Raw genomic sequence first — 21,756 nt, forward strand, 5'->3', positions numbered from 1 at the left:
TACAGAACACATTTGTAGAAAAAACAGACAATTTGCTCTGCTGACTGCTGCATTCTGTACACTGTTGTTTTGTTTATGCATATTTTTTTCATCCACCATCTTTATTATAGTGTTGATATTTTACACATATAATTTACAGTTAAAATTTATGTGATCATGCAATACATAGACATGCAAAAGCAAAAAGGCCTGAATGAAGGACTGAAAGGGTTGATCTTTTATCCCAGAGTTTCAAACTCAAATTACTCCCACACACGCACACATTTTCTAAGCCGCTTATCCTTCTGGGTCAAAGGGTTACTTAAACTCAAATGATTTAATTTGTTTGATAATTCCATTCATTCTTAATTCTGACACATTATTTTTACTGCAGTGTCATGAATGATTCCATGAAGGCAGATTTGAGTAGCTATTAGTCTAAATTAGAGTAATAACTATGTTAATTATAGCTTTATTGCAACGATGCCCGCTCAGTGTGCAGTGTTTATGCTGCGTCACGTTTTTGTTTGAATGGTTTCTCTTGTATGCAGTGCTCTTTTTTTATGCTTTTAGCACGGTAAGCATCAACCTAAGCTGATTTAATATGCCTTATGTTGGGTAGCCAGTCAAAGTGTCTGGTGAGTGAAGCAAATTTACCATCAGATGTAACTATTTAGCTGCAGAGAAGAAGAAAAGTTGAATCTTAAAGTCTTAAGATTAATAGCTGAATAACAAGTCTGCAGTTTAAGGGGTTAAAGAAAGTGGAATGATTTCTTGTTTCCTTGTTCTTCATCTTCACAGTGGTTGATTTAGGAGTGCTGGCTGAATCACAACACACACCCAAGGCAGGAAGCTGTGTTTTCTTTAGCAAAGCAGAGAGACAGCAGACAAGCTTCTGTGATTGCAGTGTGTTCTCAGGCAGGCTGGAGTGTGTGCAGGGTGAACGAGTGTATGTCCTTACTCTGAGCAGCTGTGTGCTCAGGGCCGCAGTGTTTGCTGAAGCGCGCGTGTGTGTCTGTCTCGAAGCTCATGGCCTAATCTAAGGTAAGCTAGTTCCAGGTGTATGATTTCCCACAGTAATCAGAACAAAATAGAACATCCAGGCAAGAGAGGTCTTCAACTCTTAGATGCTGAAGTTATTACTGCCAATAACAAAGGCATGCTGTAATTTTATGATGTTATTAGTTATTTCTTTACCTGTAGCTCATTGAAACAAGTCGAGAAATTCTGCAGAAGTGCAGATTCTGAACTTACAATTCATATCATTTGTGTGTTTGTAAGTAGAAGAAGAGTTGTTTTATTATGATTTGTGTTAAACAGGTGATACAGTCATGCTTGGATATAAGGACATTGAGGAAAGGCCTAGTTCTTTTTGAGCAAGGATGGGTCAAGGCATTAAGTTGAAATTTAGGGTTTGGGACAGTCACCTCCCAGTAAGTAGAAAGTACCCTATAAATGCTGATTTTGTACATATTTATCTTATTACTGTCTCTATTAATGGCTTGGGTTTAAATAGATCATAACATAATCCTGATAAAAATCTTAAGTCTGAATACTTCATTTTTTTATATATATTTTATATATTTTTTATATATATATATATATATATATATTTCTTTTGTTGAGTTTCTGCAATATGAACTTACTTGATTAAATGTTCCATATACAGAGTAGATTTAAGATATTTTCACTTCCCAAGACATCATTTTGTGCAGTGTAGATTTTTAAGAGTTAATATAGAAATATACAGCGCTTAGAAAATATTGCTGGAATTAATGTATGGATAAAAGTGAACAGTTCTCAAGGACTGTGTTGATGCAGTTTGCATGATCTTGATTGTGTACCTAAGCTTTAGGTATTTGTTAGCTACAAATATGGGCTAAGGGGAAAATTATGTGCATTTGATCTGTGCCACATTATTCCTTTAATCCAAATGACAGAGTACTTGGACTAATTCTGGATTAAAAATCGTTGTTTTCCTCTTTGGGTCCATTTTCTGGACAGTGTCTTGATCTTAGACTCTTAGGACTAAATCTGCATTGAAAATCCTTTTCAGGCAAAGACTATGGTTAATCATCATAAAGAAAAAGGAAAACAGTGTGTCAGTGCTTTGTCTGAGTTTTTGTCTGTGTCAGACGGCGGCTGTCTGCTCAGTGCAAGTGTATGAGTGTGATTAATTCAGTGTAGGTTGGGGGTTTGGCACTTAGGCGATTAGAGCTGGTGGTTAATAGGTATGAGAGGCAGCTTAATCATCAGCCATGTGCCTAAAAGGCAGGGACAGAGGGTCCCTCGGGGGTCACATCCCTCACCAAATGGCCTATTAGCACAAACAAGTCCCTGGAGACACACACACACATGGAGCTGTCTTAGGGCCAGAGGTGCGAAGGCTCCTGCCAGCGGAGTTAGAAGCTCTCTCTTGGGACTCATTCCATGGCCCACTCATTCAGCTACACTTAGACCCGCATAAAGCACTTTATCTAATTAACACAGACATCATTCAGTCATGGCATTGTTGTGCAGAAGAATGAGTATAAGTATGAGTAATATGATGAGTTTAGTAGGCTTAAAGCGATAGCTCTACGTAAAACCATAAAACATAATTTAACCCTTACCTCAAATGTAGCTGATTACTCAAGATATGTTTGGTGTCTAAAGTTTGCTTCTTTAGTTTTACACTAGAGCTACAAGAAATATGTAGCTAACAGATAATGGAACTAATACAAAGTCAATCACACTTTTTTAAGTTTTTAAACCTTTATGGCTAACACAAAAAATGGAGCACCTGTTTCTGCAGTTCCAACTCCTTAAAAAACATGACTTCTGAGTCTCCTTGTTACGTTTATTTGAAATGTGATCCAGCAAAGCCAAAATCACAATCCAAAGGTTGGGAGAGGGGCAATTTCAGACTAGGAATATTGTGAAACGTTCAGAAAACATCTTAAACAGGTGATACAACCATGCTTGGAAATAAGGAGAATCAAGGAAAGGCCTAGTTCTTTTTGAGCAAGCATGGGTCAAGACATTATAAATAATGGTCTTCAGCCAGAGCTGGCAAGGATTGTTGTTATTTTACCCTCTACGGTGCATAATATCGTTGAAGATTCAGGGAATCTGGAGAAATCATGCGTAAAGGGCAAGGCCGAAAACCAAACTAATTGCCAGTGACCTTCGATTCCTCAGACAGCACTGCAATAAAAACAGACGTTTCTATGACAGATATCATGGGCTCTGGAATACTTTGAAAACCTATTGCTATTGAAAAGCATCTATCGCTGCATCCACAAATACAATTTAAAACATTAGTATGCACAGCAGAAGTCATATGTCAACAGCATCCAGAAATGCCTCCAACTTCCAACTATTTGGAAAAAAAGGTGAAGTTTATAAGGTAAAACTTAGAAAATTGTGTTTTGCGGGTTTTTTGGAATTGTACTTGCATGAAGTTGCACATCAGTCATGTTTTGATGCGTCTCTGAATGTATTGCCAGCGAGACGTTCGGTTTAGTCGGGTTCAATGATCTGTGGGTGACACTGTATGATATACTGTTATAACATATATATATATATATATATATATATATATATATATATTATAACATACATACATTAGCCAAAAACTAAAGAAGCACACTTCTGACACCAAACCTGTCTTGACTACATCTGAGGCAAGGAGGAAATTGTGGAATTTGGAATTTGTAGCCAAACTATTAACAAGATAAACATTACATCACATGTATGAATATTCAGATTAACCACTGTTACCAGATTAAGTCTGTTAGGCTCATTACATTACTCATGCTTGTGCTCATTCTTCTGAACAACAATGCTGTGACTGAATGATGTCACTGTGTTAATTAGATAAAATGCTTTATATGGGTCTAGGTGTAGCTGAATGAGTCGTCCATGGAATGAGTCCCCAGAGAGTGTTTCTATGCACTGGTGGGGGCTCTCATACCTCTGGCCCTGAGTGTGTGTGAGAGTGATCTGTATGTGATTTTTGGTGAACTATCGCTTTAAAATGTACAGATAAAGATGCTGCTTGCCTGATGTAAGTCTTTCTCTGTCTGTAGGTTCCTGTAGATGGTAGTGTGAGCTGGTAGCTGAAGTGTGTGTTGGGTGTATGGAGTGGGAGCCTCGGGCCATGCTGCCTCTTCACACACGGACGACTCGTCTGCCCAGGGTGGCTGGACTACTGCTGTTGCTGCTGCTGGCCACATACACGCATGCAGACAGTGAGTACTACTCTATACACGCACACACACACATAATACCAACACACACATACACCTCTGAAGAATATAATCAACTGCAAGTTCTGAAGAACTTTGGCTCTAAACAGTTTTTTCTGTGACGGTTTACAGATGACCTCTATCATGCTCTGTGCTGAACAAAAATGTTTCAAAGTTAATATGTTTGGTCCTATGAACATTATTCTTTTGAATATCACTGGATGCTCTGAATGACAAGGTTGTTAAGTAGTCAAAATATGAATATTATTATATGCAAGCCAACACTGCTGCGCAGTGAATTGACGTCATAAACTGGTAGCTTCACCAAAAGACTTCACACAAACCACCAAGCTTTGTCAAATGTGGTAGTTAAGTTGCTTTTGGGGTACTAACCTACAGATGAAGTAGCTAGTGTTGTTATAGAATGGAGTTGAAGTACAGCGCTACTTTCATATAGCATGGATGTACCATTATTCTTATTTCAACCACTCTAACGACCTCGTAGTTCTGAGGATTCAGTGATACTGTGTACAGGACAAAATGTATCAACTTTTTTGTGCACCACAGGACATGATAGCAGTAAAAATGAGTCTTTTTCCTATAGAGAGTACCACTTAGACCGCCATGAAGTACAGAATGACATACATCTTCAGAGGTCAATAAGCACTCATATGGTTCCTGCTCATATGAACCCCTCTTCTGAAACTTTAACACTCAAGCACATATTCTCTCGCAGATGCACAAACACATAACATGTACAGGAGGTTTACAAAATAACAGAAACATCACGACATGCTCATTAGCCATTTTGTCAGAAACACCATATACACTTTGTAGATTTAGCCATACTGACACAATAGTGCACAATTTATCACCCCCCCCCCTTTACCCCATTGATCATTGGAACAGGACCACCATATTATTAGGGTAGTTGGCCATTTACACTAACATAGGGGTCGTGGTAGTAGGGCTGTAGTCAAAATATTGATGGGGCAATATATCATGAATAAACGTGGGGATATGTGTACAAACATAGTGATGGCCATATTGATATTTATGAATTTCGTTTTAATGATAATTGTTAATATTTGATTGTACAGTGAGAGAGCAACATTTATAAAATTCAGAATTTATAAAGTTCAGCACAGGGCAAGCCTGTTCTCTTATAGTTAGGGTTATGCTCTTTACTGTTATTTTTTTAAAAGTCAGGGTTGTGCAAGAAGACGTTGGACTCCAGTCCCCACACTCATGTACACACTAAGGCACATTTTCACACACTCATTCGCTCACGGTCAGAAACAAACACACACTGCTTTATATGCAGAGACAAACAAACGTCATTGTTTCCACGTCTGTTTGCATCTGGAGAGCATTTATCATGGATCTGGAGAACAAAATGCTGAAGAGTGGGAATCTGTCTGTGCTGGCAAAACAAACACAAATAAAGTCACTGCGCTTTTTTTCAGCGCACTGTGTTGGGGAATAGGGAAAACCCAGTTGCTAAGTACTTTCCACCCAGATATACAGCATTTATTATGGAAATCTGTTTAGTAGCACAAGCAGCGCTGAACCCTGCCTGCTATCAGATGTATTTCAGTGATTGAGGGAATATACGGGCGTGTCAGAGATTCTGGGAACGAAGCGTGCAGCCAGAGAGAGCAATCAGCAGTGTGTTTGTTTGCGTATTAGCATGCGAAGGGCGTTTAGTGCAGCTAGCTCCAGTCTCATTACTCGCCGCTATCCTGAGGGGACCGGCGCACGCCATAATGAACGCGACATGCTTCACGTCAAATTTGGGAGGATTTTTAATGGTGGGGAAATTAATAAGTCGGAGAAAAAGGAGAGCCTACTGGTTTCTGTTGTGTGTCGGAGGGGAATTGGCACTGCTAGTGAAGATCAGGCTGATTTCTCTCTCTGTCTGACAGCTTCTTTTTTTCAGCCTCTGAGCAACACAGAAAAAGCAAATTGGTCATTGAACGGTTCGAGACGTTTAAAGGAAATGTTAGGGATTGTGGTTTTAACAGTAGCGGCGTGGAAAATAAAGGCAGTTTTAGTTGCTAAGTAGTTAAAATATCTAAGAGCTGTAACAATGTTCTTGTCAAACTGAACTCTCTGTACAAAATTACACTCACTAGCCACTTTATTAGATTCTCTCCCTTGTAGCTCCACTCGTGGTGTACAGTTAAGAGATGCAGCCCATCTGTTGATGCACATTTTGTGTTAACCATGACCTTGACCACCAGTATCTGGCCACAGAGCCACTCTTGAAACTGACCAATGAGCGCGTGACTCACTTTGTTGTTTAAAATGCATTGAGAAGTAGCATCAAATATGTGGGACTTAGGCGAATGCTACCTTAACATTTGAAAGCTGAACCAAAGGCTTGAGACTTTTTAAAGCAAACATTTTTACCATCTTTACTTCACAATGTAAAGAACTGTCAGAGCTTTCGGATAAATGCAGATCCATATATGTCCACAGACATGTACTTTAAATCAAATGGTTTTTCAGGGTAGACAGATAGCTCTTAAGCTCAGAACACTACAGCTAGCGGCTCTGCTGGAGCACTGCTTTTGATGTTAAGCTCACTGTGTTATGGGAAGATTTCTGAGACTGAATCTTCATTTCTAAATGTGGCAAATTGTGATAAAAGAGTTTGTTTCAAATTAAGCTATGCTAGATGAAAACTTCAGCTGATGAAAGTATCCCTTGCTAAACATGTAGCTTTTGATACTTTCATCTGCTGAAGGTTTCATCCAGCATAGCTACATTTTCTCTTTTTTAAAGGAAAAGAGGTGCTTCAAAAACAGTCCTCCAAGACTTATAGGTGGAACCAGTTACATTTACTCAGTTTCTTAAGATTTCAATGTATTTGTATTTCCTTTAGTGTTTATGTGATAATACTTTTACTTATACTCAAGTATGTTTTCTCACATATGTTTGACTTTTGAAAAAAAAATAACTCCTTGTATTTCCACCTTGATAGTGTACAGTTAGAGATGTAGCCCATCTGTTGATGCACAGGTTATGTAAACCATCCTCTAGCACTTTATTACCAGTTTCTGACCTCACAGCTGCATTTGGCTGGATATTTTTGGGTGGTGGACCACTCTCAACCCTGCAGAGGCAATGTCGGCGCCACTGCTGTGTTGAGAATGGTCCACCACCCAATGTCTGTTCAGCAGCAGTCCTGTGATCAGAAACTGACCAAGGAGTGTATAATTAACTTCATTATTTAAACAAAATAGTTGACAGCATCAAGAAGTAGCATCGGATATGTTGAACTTAGGCCAATGCTCACTGAACATGTGAGAACTGAACCAAAGGCCTGAAACTTTTCAAAGCAAATTGGTGCATTTCACCAATGGCTCTGCTGGAGCAGTGACTTTGTTGTGAGATGATTTCTGAGAGTGAATCTCCATTTCTAAATTTGGATTAAAGAGTTTGTTGCAAATTAAGCTGTGCTGGATGAAACCTTCAGCAGATGAAAGTATCAAAAGCCACTTGATTAGCAAGCATTTTAGCTCACTTCCCTTCTTATAAGGGAAATACATGCTCATAAACAGTCTTGACAAACTGCAGAACTAGTTACATTTGCTCGGGTACTTGTATTTGAGTTATACTTACATAAAAGTGTGATGTATTCCCTGGAAAAAACAGCATAGACCAGCCTACCTAGTCACCAGCAAAACCAGCATGTGTTGTTTTTTGGATGTAGATATGCCGGTCAACCAGCATGACCATACTGGGTGAACAGAGAAACCATGCCCAGCCCAGTATAAACCAGCTTTGACCAACTTAAAACAGCATAGAATTCATGCTAGCCTGTTTTGTCAGCAGGATTTGTATTTCTCTTAGCCTTTATGTACTAATACTTTTCTTTTATTCAAGAGTATTAGGCAGGTTTCACTTTTGAAGTCCATTATTTTATTTTACACTGTAGGTCATAAAAGAAAAGGAAAATAGCTCATAACAAACTTCACTTTTTCTGCTGATAGATGCTGGATGTATTAAGAAGTTCTGCTGCAGTTTTGGGACATGCTGTTTTTTTACTCAACGTTGTTTTTTGCTAGGCAACTTTTACTTTAATATAAGCGTAGGCTACTCCGTCTGTCCCTATTTATATGGTTGCTGACGGTGACTGCTGCTTTAAAGATGACAAAACCTTGTTACTGCAGCAGTGACTCTGATTCTTAGCTATGCATTATGTCATCTCGTCCCTGACCCCTAGGTCACTGAACGCAGGAGGCTGGAATGGTCCAATCAGTGAACATACGCTACTTCAGCTCTTTATGGGGGTTGTTACGCATCTCACATTAATGATTCACGGAAAAGCCTGCAGTCAAACAGCGAGATTTCACCACGTATAGAAGTACAGTGAGAAAAATAATATGTGTGAGAGCTGCGTGCATGGCTGCTGTGATCGTAGACTAGCATAAGACTCCCCAGCTTTGGGCTGTGGAGCAGTGGAACTGTGTTTTCTAGAGTGATGAAGCACTATTCAGTACCTTTGGGATGACCCTCACAGTGACTCTCCCTGATGAAGGCTCCCGCTGGATTGTGTTGAGATATTTAACAGCCATGTTCTGAAAAAAGCTTTTTAATTTAAGAAGAATCGCCTTGGAGATTCATTTTTTTGTATTACCTTTGGGATGAGGTGGAGTGGTGTTAGTGATCCAGAACTAATCATCCAACATCAGTACCTGACCTCACTAATGCTCTTGTGGCTGAATGCAATCAAACCCTTATTTTCCTCAATGTCCCAACTTTTAGAGGCCAGAAGAGGTTACTGCAGCAAAGGGGGGGTACAAACCTCCTATTAATACCCTTGATTTCAGACAAAATTGGATGAGCAGGTGTCTGCAGGCTTTTGGTCACACCATTATAGCAAATCAGTGAGTGTATATCAATCAAATTGTCAATGTCACTCTAAATTTCTTGGATCTTGTGAGACCTTATGCTGTGTTTACATGATGGTGCTGAAAAAAAACTGTGCCATCAATGGCAGTACGTAGCCATAAAAAACATTGCAATAGTGACAGCGTCACGGCAAAAATGGACGATTATTAGAGAAGAGCTTTAGTGGTGCTGATTGTTTATATAAGGTGGAAAAAGGTAGGATGGAGAATGAGAAGTTCGGCATCAATAGCTTCCTAAAAAATCAACATTAAGCTTAAGTCGACTGCAAATGTTAGGAAAATTTGACTCTTACCAGATGGTTCACTGACTGCGGCGGAATGCTGCGGCTGGCACTGATGGTGGCAGAATTGTCCATCGCACAATAGAATATCCAGTTTGCCCTTGACAGTCTACCACCAACATGTAAGCACAGCATTACAGGCCTGTAGAATATCTCTTATAGACGAAGACATAGTGGTGTAACTACTAACCCAATTTTACACTCATAGGTAGCTATGATAATGTAATAATATGCTTTAATATTTATGCTACATCTCAGCCAAGCCTGGCTAAGACAGAGCATAGCACGTAAGCAAGCAAATTACACAGTCATTTTCTTAATGAATTGAAGCTGATTTTCATATGGTGGGCCTATTTTTTGTTGTTGTTTGTTTCTTTTTGCAGTGGGGCAGTGGGGTCAGACTATAAGATCCTAGTTATGCCGCTGCACGTACACACGGGAGTGTAAGGTTTAGAAAAGCCTTAAGAATTCAGTCTCTCCTCCAGTACTGAGACTCCAACTGACACATATGCTCCCTGGGTGTAAGCTGGCTTTTCTTAGCCTTAGCTCACACACACTCTTGTTCTTGTTGCTTTCTCTCTCTGTCTCTCTCTCTCTCTCTCGCAATCTCTTTTTCTCTCTGTCTCTCTCTCTCAATCTCTCTCTCTCTCTCTCTCTCTCTCTCTCTCTCGCTCTCTCTCTCCTGGCTATGAGGGAAATGGTGTGAAGTCTTTGTGTTAGCGGTTCCCCTGGGTCACTTTTGCGTGATGATTTGCAAAATAGAACCCTTTTGCTCCTCTCTCTCTCTCTCTCTCTCTCTCTCTCTGTCTCTCTCTCTCTCTCTCCCTTGCTCCCCTCTTCTCTATCTCTCTCTCTCTCCTTCTCTCTCCTTCTCTCTCTCTGTCTCTGTCTCTCTATCTCTCTGTCTCTCTCTCTCTCTCTCTCTCTCTCTCTCTCTCTCTCTGTCTCTCTCTCTCTCTCTCTCTCTCCCTCTCTCTCTTTGTTTCGCTCTCCTCTCTCTTCCCTTTCAAGTCTATGTGGCTCTTCTTCCGGGCTGGCGTAGGAGGCAATTTTGAAGGCTGTGTGCTGCGAGCGAGGAAGAGCCATGATTTATTTATGAGAGCAAATATGACCGTTGGTGTAGCTTTAGCACGCGGGACGTTAGCGACACAGCGAAGGGGCGTATTGAGTTTCTCCCGTACTGATTGATACCACGCTGCGTTCGTTTTCCGGAGTCGAGGAGGTGATGTTAATATGAGATTAATGCCAGAGCCAGCAAGAGAGAGGCTTTTGCGAGGAGATTTAGCCTTTACACTCACACACTCACACACTCACACTCACTCACGCAGCCTATTGTTGTGGTGCCAGGCTAAATCCACATATAGCTAATTAAAAGAGCAATGTTGCAGCCCCTGCACTCCTATTCTCCACCCTCTAGTCTTTCTACCCATAATCCACTCTGCTGTTCATAACCTCTCAGCTACTGCAGCACTGGGTTTTACACAATCAGGCAGAGGTTTCAAGTACCACAGATTGCACAAAGACCCAGCAGAATTATTATTATTATCTTTTTTTTTGAAACCCCTCAAAAAGCCACAAACCACAGATGGGGCCGTACCTTTATTGCACACTTGTGTAACTTAAGAATAACCCAGACAGTTTGCACTTAAGTCCATGCAGTTACTGAATAATAAGCCTTAAGGCCAGTCACACTTTTACTGAGAAATTTTTACAAGCACAATTTCATTGGTTTCGGTAGAATTCAGCATGTTGAGCAATTTGCATCACAGACTTCCGGGGGAATACATTTTGCATGCAAAATTTCACATCGAGTTTAACTTTGTTGAATTTTGACTACTGCTTTGACTGTATTGACCTCTGAAGTGCTGAACCTCTCACATAGCAGGACTGAATAAAATGAAAGAAACTCTAACCAACAATATTTCTTCCCCACTGGCTATAACTAAACACATGAAAGACAGGCTGCATGAGACACAGTCAGTTGGGAGACTGTATTGTTATCTTTACTTTTGTGGTTTTAATGTTTGTTTTAGATGAGTTTGTTAGCTTGCAAACTGCTATGTTAGCTCCTTACTAGTAGTGCGTGACTCCGGGTTTTCTGGAGTCAACTCTGACTCCTGTTGCTGGAATCGATGGAGTTGACTCCTCGGCTCCACTTAATTTAAATCTATAGCCAGAAATACAGCAGTTAAATACAGCAGTTAAACAATCCTAAATGTTGTTTACCCATTTTTTGAGTAGATGCAGATTATAGTGATATGACAAAAACTTGTAATTATACCAAGTAACATCAGGTACCTTTGCACATGATTACAGCTGATTCATTTTTCAACACATATTACCAAAAGAATTCATATAATTTCACGTATTTCATATGATGAGGCTGCTCAAGGGAGCTCGAGCTTCAGTGAGAAGTAATGGGAAGTGATGTACTGAGAAAATCATTACTGTAGTCATGATTCTATGAAGATAATCCATTATTAGCCAGTTAACCAGATTTTAAGTAAAGTTTTCATTCCAGCAGCTGAATGTTATCTTGTTCCTCTTTCCACGAGGCTGAATTTGGCTTATTCCCCAGTTTCTTTTTTGAATTTTCCGTTCCACCTAAAACGATGCAGCGGTTTCCTAAACAATGTACAGATGCAAGAATATAACTGCAGCACTGTTTAAGGTGGAACAGAAAATTTGAATCAGAAGCAGGCAAAAAATGCCAACTTTAGCTAAGTTATTTTTCACAATGTTTGCTATTGTTTTTTGGTTTCGTTCCTTGTACATTTTTAAGTCCTTGTTTGTTGCAGCCATAATCCATAAAAGCCATAAGTTTTTTTTCTGCAGCAGAGTTAGAGTGTAGAGTGGTGCACTGTAGAGGCAGACATATCGACCATGTTTTTATCAGCAACTGGTGGGCTGCATTGGATTATCATAATGCTGGTAAACAAACTCATGCTACTCAAACTCAAAACACGCTTCTGTCAGAATGTCCCCTGAGCCAATTACAATGAAAGAACACAGAGTGGACACATTTGGAGGGTCAACTCCAAGCATTTTGACTCTCTGAGTCACTGGCCTATCGTGGGCCTTGACGTACTGGAGTCAAAGAATCAACTCTTTGGAAAACGACTCCCCAGCTTGAAGCTCAGAGACACACTCTCATTAGCAAAGCCATCAAATTTACAGTTTCCCCCCTTATCTCAGATGTAGTTGATCAGCCAAGACAAACAGATTTGCTTGTCTGATTTCTGACCCTGTATAGTCGAGTCTAAAAGTCGAGGCTGCAGTCGAGAGACCTTGACCATGAAGGCTTCTTTTCAGTGCTTACTCACACACCTGCCTGAGGAGGCTGTCTTGACACTTCACGGCAGTACTGATGTAACAAAAACGACACCTTCCAATCTTATGTGTAAACATATAAAATTAAAATTTAGATTTCATCACAGATTCTGATGCCGGAGCATCTCACCACTTGCAGCTCAAATGGTTTTGAGCTGCATGTGATGTGTTATGGGTGATGGGAGGTCTGAAAGCATACACCATTTGAGTCCTTCAAATTCAGAGTAATGCAGGAGAGCAATTCTCAGTCACATTCGAAGGATCTAACAAAACGAGACAGCTTTCAGTGATGTAACAGCTAAGAAATGCAGCGCTTCTCAGCTGCAGCCTTAGCTTTGAGACACATCTTATGTAAATGAATTCAGGCATTAAGACAGCTGTTAACACTGTTTTTAGCTATGTAAAATACATTTGTCCATTTTTGCTGTGCCTGAATCTACATAAACAAGTCTATTTGTGTTTACTAAACAACTTTATGTGGTTTAAGTGTGTGATGATTTAGCTATGCAGTTTGCATGATGCTGATGTCAGCTACATTAGCCTTGTAGCTTGGGTTCAAAACTTCAGACATCAGTCATGTCTTGAATGACTGACTACATTTGGGGTGAGTGGAGAAACTGCATGAATTAGATTTTGATTTTTTCATCTTGTTGTTGGTGGTGTTGGTGTTGTTTCTTTATCGATTGTCCTCTTGGTTGTTGTTTGCTGCCTTTTTGGCCTGGGCTCACTTGCAAAAGAGACTTTTAATCTCAGTGTGAGAACTCTGGCTAAATGAAGGTGTAAGTGGCTGAATAATTGGTTTAAAATTGCTAAAAAAAAACTATTCACCACCTCTACAATGTCTCAGTTGGATACTGGAGCTGGGTGAATTATATCCAACTTTTAATTAAATAATCTTACAGTCTGAAGGAAAAGTCTGAATGGTAACACATGGGATGTGATGATACTGATGTTTCTGCTAAGGATAAAATGAAAACGAATGCGGAGTGATTACAATCCTTAATAATCTTAACAGCTGTCCTGATACAATGTTCATCAAAAATAATGTGAAAAGATGGCACGTTTATGCTGATAATAACTTTCACTGTTCCGACAACTCTCTGTAGTGCCTCTTCAAAAGAACTGGTTCCATAACAGGTGTTAATACAACCTGCAACGCTTGCCTTAGATGTAATCTCGGTTACATTTCAGGCCTTCAGTCATCCACAATTCTTCACATCTAAGTTGGATTTTTAGAGATTGTCCCCCTTAAAATCTAAGGGTTCATAAGGGGGTCTATCTGTCATTTCTGCACTCTCATATTGCAGAACTAAGAGTTCAATAGTTAGAGTCATTTAAGCCTATGGTTTAAGAGGTAAAAATTGTAGACCGCCAAACAGTTCACAGTCTTCACAGTCACTACTGATACATTTGGTAAAGTTTCGGTAGTGAAATGTTTGTTTCGGTAGTGACAAAATGGAATGTTTAATCATCTATTTTAATAAAGAAAGTAAGCATTCAAATTCAAAGCTAAAGAATTTTAGTTTAAAGTCCAAGTTAGTTAAAAGTCCAAAATGTGTTTTGAAGCTTGACTTTGAACCAGTTTGGTAGAATGATCCATATACGGTAAAACCTGCACTCGGCACAGAAGCCTGATTCACTGATCATTTCTAGCCACTGAATTTCACTGTGTATGGTAATATGCATAATACCCAATGTCGACCTTTTATATCTTATAGGATCTCTTGGTTAGAATAGTGGGTACCACTTTAGAATAAGACTACCCTTAAAATGGGTTTATGAATGGTTTAAAATTAGTTTATTAATGGTTATTAGATAGGTCATAAACACTTTGAAATAATTAATAAGCAGTTATAACACATTAATAAAAAGATTAGCTGTTACATCTGAGGCAGTCTTACTCTAAAGTGGTAGAGAGAAGTGAATATATATTTCTTTATCACTGGGACTGTAAGTAAGGATGACACTGTGAGCTCTTCAGTTTCTAAACTGTAAAATGGATGTGAAATGGATTCTTCCTACCAAAAGTGCACAGGCCTGAGCAGCTGGAGACAGTAGTATTCATGACAGAGAGGCAGAATAGACACTATACAGCATGATAAAGTACTACAGCATTAATGTTATTTAATAAAAGGAAAAAATGTGTTTGTGGTGACAGAATCACTCAGGATAATACAGTCAGTGACACACAGCTGAGAGCAGCCTGACCTGCTAAAGAGCAGAGGCACTCCGGGGATTCACACATACACACGCACACAGACACACACACATGGACACTTGTTTTCTCTCTTTCTACGTCTCTCTCTGTCTCTCTGCACAATCTTCAGCATTTCTCTGAAGTGTCTGAATCCACTGTTGACTAAGTAAAGATTAATTCCTTAAAGCACACATAATTAGATAACAGAAGCTGTGTGTCGGTGTAAAGTGCATTAGCGCTGTCCCTCTGCTATAATGCTTTGATGTATGTGTGTGAGTAACTGTGTTTGGTTTTCAATAGATCTAATAAGGTTACACAGCTTTTGTTCACTCCAACAAATGTTTGGTAAAGTAGGTGAGATACTTTACCAAGTAAAAGTGTCTGCAGTGTATCGATATCAATTCGACAGAGATGTGAATGGATTGTATCAATGAAAAAACCCTCACGGCTCACACACACGATTTTGTTTCAATACAGTGTCAGGATGTGGGCTCATACATGTATATTTGTATCTACATATAGTAATGTGTACATGTGTCCCATATATATATTCTTTATTTGTTTAATTTTCTGTCACAACAGCCATTAAGAAGCTGAAATTTGCTAAACTGTAATTCAAACAATGATTAATAATCAGCCATGCAAGGCTTGGTGCAAGGCTCTCTAAAAGTCTTTTAGAGATAGGATAAGATCAAGTTCCGCTGTTGCTTTAAATCTGAAAAAATCTACAGGTGTTTCTGTCCATCCTTCCATTGTGAGAAGACAACTCAACACTATGAGTCTGAAAGGATGTGTAGCTGTCAAGAAGCAGTCACTCAGAAAAGAAAATAAAAGAGGAAAATTTGTGAATTAAGCAAAGAAGCTGCCGATGCTCTCAGAACAATGGACTGACCACTCCAGAGTCCAGACCTCAGCATCACTGAATGTGTTTGGGATCACTTAGATCATGAAAAACAGAAAATTTAAAAAATTTCTTTGAAAAACTGAAAGTATGGCTCACAAAATAATGGAGGCTGTAATAAAAGAAAGAGTGGACACAGTAAATACTGAAAATTGATATTATGTTTAGTTTGGAGGATTCTGTGTAATTTTCTGTTAAATATATGTTTTCTACTTTTTCCTGATAATAATAATGATAATAAATAAAGGTTGTAGCTTGAATAACTGTAAAATAAAAAAACAACTTTTGGACAGTTCTGTAAGTGCCTATATGTAATAATATGTCCCATATACACTGATAAAGCTTGTAGCTTGAATAACTGAAACTCCAACCTATAGCAGCACTGCTGTGTCTGATCCACTCGTACCAGCACAACACACACTAACGCACCACCACCACGTCAGTGTCACTGCAGTGCTGAGAATGATCCACCACCTAAACAGTACCTGCTCTGTGAGGGTCCATGGGGGTCCTGACCATTGAAGAACAGGGGCTAACAAAGTATGCAGAGAAACAGACGGACTACAGTCTGTAATTGTAGAACTACAAAGTGCACCTATATAGTAAGTGGAGCTGATAAAATGGACAATGAGCGTAGAAACAAGTCATAATGTTATGCCTGATCAGTGTATGTATTACATAAGCACTTGTATAAGTGACAGTATTATCAGGACAGGAGGGACATTTGTCCCATCTCATTTTACAACCAAAAGCAGGAAAGCTACGGTTAAAAAAGTACTACATTTGCACTGAATACATTTGCAGCATCATTGCAGCTAACTGTTTTTGTTGTGTGTATACGTGTGTTGGTGTTTACAGTCTAATTAGCAGTTCACAGTTTTACATTTGGAAACTCATTTGCATATTAGAGGCTTTGAGAGCAAGGAAATGATCTAATTAAGGGAGTGTGTGTTTAAATAGATATGCAGCGTAATTTAGGTTCAGGTACATGATTACCTGATTATCTCAGTGAAAACAGTCGTCAGTCAGACGAGAGATGCAGCGTTGTGTGCTACAACATCAGAGAGCAAGAACAACAGAGGTTTATAGATAAGGAAGAGGGTTGAATGGAGACAATAACTGAGTTGAGTCAAATATGTTACAAGTGAATTAGTGCAGTGTTACCATTATAGTGTTATTTTGCACAATTTTGTGTTTTTCCTGCCCTAAAACACCAAAAATATTACTCATCAGCTCATTACTAAATGCTTAATTAGGTAAAAATGAGAGAATGGAAGGCCCAAAGAGCAAACAAATGAAGCAATCAAAAATCACTAAAGTAAATGGAAAAGAAAAACAGGAAATCTGAAAATACAGTACATGTATCAGTTCATTTGGGCTTGCATTACTTCTTAAATTTGCTTGATTCAAATGTTGCCACAAATCATTTCCACATCAGTGCAGTTACTGCCAAATGTACATTAACTGAAAGATGAAACTGTGTTGATCTAGTAAATTTTATTCATGTGGTGCCAGTGTACACATATCAGTCAATTACATTCAAGTCTTCACTTTTTTCAGTGCAGTGAAAAAAAGTTTGTTTTGCCCTTATTCTCCAGATTTTCTGTTACCAGCATGTTATAGTAACAAGTGAGTGACATACAGTATGGATATAATTTTTTCCAGGTTATCGCAATTTCAGATTTGCTGTTATGTATTTTGTGTTATATAGTATGCTCAAAAGTAAGTCCATAAGCAGGATTAGGGAAACGTGTTATTTTACTAAACTGTATTCTGTTCTACCGTATATATGAATGTATACGAGTTCTAGAGCCCTGTTCCTTTTACGTCAACTAATCAGCATTCTTGATCCACTGATATTTTGTTAGTTGACATATTGTATTTCATTATGTATGTGTTCAAATATTTGATTTGATTTTGTGTCGATGTTGATGACGTGTTGATTTTATAAGTGAATAACAGTTGAAATGTGAATAATTCAATGAAAGTTTATATTGTATAGCCATTGAGTCTCCATATAACTTTAAGCATCTTTCTGTATCATGCATCAGTCAGGCACTGTTGAATACAAAGTGGAAAAAATAAGTGGGCATGCTCTGAAATTTGTGGAGATGATTCAAAGAAGGTAGAATTTAACATAGGTTTACTTACTCTGCAGCTTTACAACCTTTTATGTTAAGGCTTCCTTCCATATAAACACTGAATTTCATATTTAATAAGTAATATTTGAGTATTTCTGAACAACCTATGTCAGTATTTGAAAAACGACTTAAGATGTTTTATGACATAAATGACATTGTATTGAAGTGACAGACATTTTTTTTCCATTTATAATGCTGTCCTTAATAACTGTTCTTAAAATGTGGCAGTGATGTCAATGCAGTGCTTTTTGCCATAATGCCATAAAACATGTCATCTTGCCAATGCTGACATACATTGTTCATAAATACAAATGTTGTTCAATTCTTAAGCATATGTCAGGAAGTCCTTGTGTGAGTAGAATAAAGGGTTACCCATTGTTAAGTGTTACCCCCCAAAAAAGCATTGAACATTAATAAACAAATGATATTGTCATTTATTAAAGGTGTAAACTAATTTTATAGTCCAATTTGTTTTGCAAGGCCAGTCTTGATCTCCTAACAAGCTTCAGGATGGCTTGTTAAACTTTTAGTGCAGGATTCCAGCTAACAAATGTCTACCCCCTCTAAAACCCACCTTCAAATTCCAATAACACAAGCAAAACAAGCTAGTCAGCGAAATGCTGTCAATGGCTAACGGAACTGCTTTTCCCTTACAGGAGGTAATGTATATTTTTACTACATGTAGTTTGTTCTTCGCATCCATGACACACATCTGCTTAGCTGGAGTTTTCTGGGGAACTTTTTATCCACATTACTTGTGTTACATCTAGAGCTAACAACATGTTTGTTGTCCATCAGATAATGTTGACGAGCCTCCTGAGCTCCACTTTCACAAGGCGTTTGATTGGTTTAGAAATTTTAAACTCAGTTAGTTCCAGCCCTAATAAGTCTATGTGTCCATCCACATTTACAATGTCTTATGGTTGATGTTGACATCCACAATGTCTTATGGTTGATGTTCACTTTATGCTGGGCCCACACTACAGGATCATTAGTCCGTTTTTAAGGCTAATTTGCTCCTCCCAACAATCGCAAAAGGTCTCCTGATATCAGGCTGATCTGAAATGATGATCCTCCCAGATTATCCTGTGGTGTGGGCTGTCTATAATCCAATCTACTCCCAGTCCAGTCAGAGCCTCCCCAGTTGTGAATCATAAATATTAATCATATTCAATAAGACTCAGTATCCTGTAGTGTGGGATGGACACACTACAGGATACTGAGGTGAAAAATACAATGTTAACCTCATGCCTGAAAGACTGTCAGTCAATGAGCCGAACTGAACTTGTCAGTGTGTATGGAAGAAGTTGTAAGCATAGTGGATAAATTGAGAACCAGCCACCTCATGTGTGTATGTACATGTATGTATGTATTCACCTCAAGCTTGCATTGCAGTATGTGTAAGCGCTGTTGACCTCTTCTTTTTGGCCATGGCTTCATCCACGTTTTTTTCTTCTGCTTGGCTTTTTCTGTGCAGAAAGCAAACACCAACAACAGTAGAGCAAGTAGATCGCTGGAATACGCCATGTTTGTTTAAATCTAAAGTCACGTTAGTTTGCGAGAAACTCTTGCAAGGTTTTGAGGATCAGAACTATTGGTCAGGACTCTTGTTTGTGTGCATAATTTGAAAGTGTGTGTTGTCTCATTGAGGGCAGATTGTGTAGTGTGGGGATTTTGGTGACTGACAATGCTCAAGGACCGAAAAATCAGTGAAAAATATAAAAATCCTGTAGTGTGGGCCAGGCAGTACAATGGATTCTGATACTACAACATGCAGGGCAGTTGTTACTACTATTATCACTACATTCTAGAGTTACTCTACATTCTAGGGTACTCTAGCTTGTTCTGCTCAACTCACTGTCACTGATTCTTACACACACATACACAGAGGTAAGAGGTTTTGTCAGTGACTGAGTGCAGAAGATGCTTTTCCTGAAGAATGAGGTAATTATTTATGATGGATTTTCAAATGCCAGTGTGTGAGAGCGGGGGGTCAGAGTTTTTGGAGAAAACGGATCAGCATCAGTTCTGATTCACTGTCCACAGTTAATTCTGAGGATATCGCTGCTGTGAAGCCGCGTCTGATTTACAGGCATTGAGTTACATCAACACAGGAGCGTAATGCTGAGCTTGCTTAAAGCAGTTTCTCTTTGTGTAGTACTTGGAGTTTTTATGTCCCTTCTATGCTGAAAACATCTTTCATGATGTTAGAACAACATTCAATACAGCATTTTTACTCATAAAAGTCCATGCTTATTGTTTGTCATTAAGCTATAAACACTACAGCTCTTTACTGATGTAAGTGCACAAATACATTATGTAGTTACCAAATCAATTACATTCACATTCAGTTACCTAATCAATTACATATACATTCAGTTTAAGTTCTACATCAAAAGCTTTGAGCCTATACGACTGTAATGTTTGTTTCCATTTATTGTGATATCAAAAATATGCCAAAAAGTAAAGTATAGAATCTACGTAGTGAACAAATATTTTCTCTTGTTTCAGTGAGCTACAAATGAGAATTAATTCACAAAAAATAATAATATAGTAAAATGCTTTTGCAGTGATAACTGTGACTTCTTAGGCTAGTTTTAAATGGTGAAACTTCTATGCAACTAGTTGCACGTTGCAAGTTACACAAGACACTATTTTGCATTCAACACATTTGATTATCCCACAAGTTATCAAGATCTGTAGCTAAGTAGATCATGATAAACAGCAGCCTGATCAAGTATAACAGATGTTCATCATTTTAACTTTAGCTAGCAAGATAGTTAAGCTAACAGATTACCAGAAAATAAGCAATATTATAGGTTGGTCTTTGCGAAACTTGCATTTGTTTATGGCTCATGTGCTCAACAGAATGAACATGTGGATCTTGTAACAACAAAGAAGTGGTGGAAGAAATCTTGAAGGAATCACACAAGTGGTGGATAAAATCTTGTGTGAAAAGACCCACACACGACTTTGCCCTTCAAGACTAAATTCTTGTAGCAATGCGTGCCACACCTTTCTCAGTCAAACCAGCAGACGCATCCCGCACACAGCCTACGGTGACCTTTACATGACAGGCCAAATTGATTTGCCTTTGTTTCCGCAGACTGTATGATCAGAAGATCAGTCAATTTAAAGAAAAGCGTTAAAGAGAAACATTCTGCTCCTGCCGTAGCATGCAGAAGGAGACTGTGGGCAGAGAAACCATTTTATCATTTTATCTGTCAGTTTTATAAGGTCCAGTTCCTTCCCTGTACACCTGACAGATGACTTGTGCGTGTGTGGAGGTTGATAAGTGGAAGTATGTGTATCCGAGGCTGTTTTCACAGCTAGATTGTTTGCTAAAGTTCGCACCAGAGTGTTTTTTGTAGCTTTGTATCTTTTTCATTTGGTTTGGCTGGTTTCACATAGCACCAGCTAAAGTGCTCCAATTGACACATGTGGGTGTTCGTTTATTGATCAGAAATTTTGCAGTGATATAAACACCCTGTTACTCTTGCGTTTGCCACCATGAAAATAGAATATAAAAAATAGAAAATAGAGGAGCTTAACACAAAGCAAAGTAAAACTTACTTGATATCTGCTTCTTTATGATTGATTTGTCAGTGAATCTAACCAATTCGGTCACTGATGCTTAGGCAATAATACATTCTGCATCCCATGTGCCAAAATCAAAGGCATTGCTTTGGTATTCTTCTGTTGCTCATCTGTCATTATTAGCAACAGCTTGTGCTGCAGGAACAATATGAGCGATTGTCAGGATTCAGACATTAAAACAG

The 21,756-nt window shown here is 38.7% G+C and overlaps 1 protein-coding gene across 1 annotated transcript in view; it reads left to right on the plus strand.

Annotated features, from left to right (window-relative positions):
- Positions 1–893: 893 nt before the first annotated feature.
- ptprfa (protein tyrosine phosphatase receptor type Fa) overlaps positions 894–21,756 on the plus strand; it is a 241,253-nt gene continuing 220,390 nt past the window's right edge. The window contains 2 exon segments of the mRNA XM_036571461.1: positions 894–1,023; positions 4,050–4,211. Coding sequence (XP_036427354.1) covers positions 4,100–4,211 — 112 coding nt within the window. The 5' untranslated portion in view covers positions 894–1,023; positions 4,050–4,099.

This window comes from Colossoma macropomum, unplaced genomic scaffold (genome assembly GCF_904425465.1).
Source record: "Colossoma macropomum unplaced genomic scaffold, Colossoma_macropomum, whole genome shotgun sequence".
Lineage (NCBI taxonomy): Eukaryota > Metazoa > Chordata > Actinopteri > Characiformes > Serrasalmidae > Colossoma > Colossoma macropomum.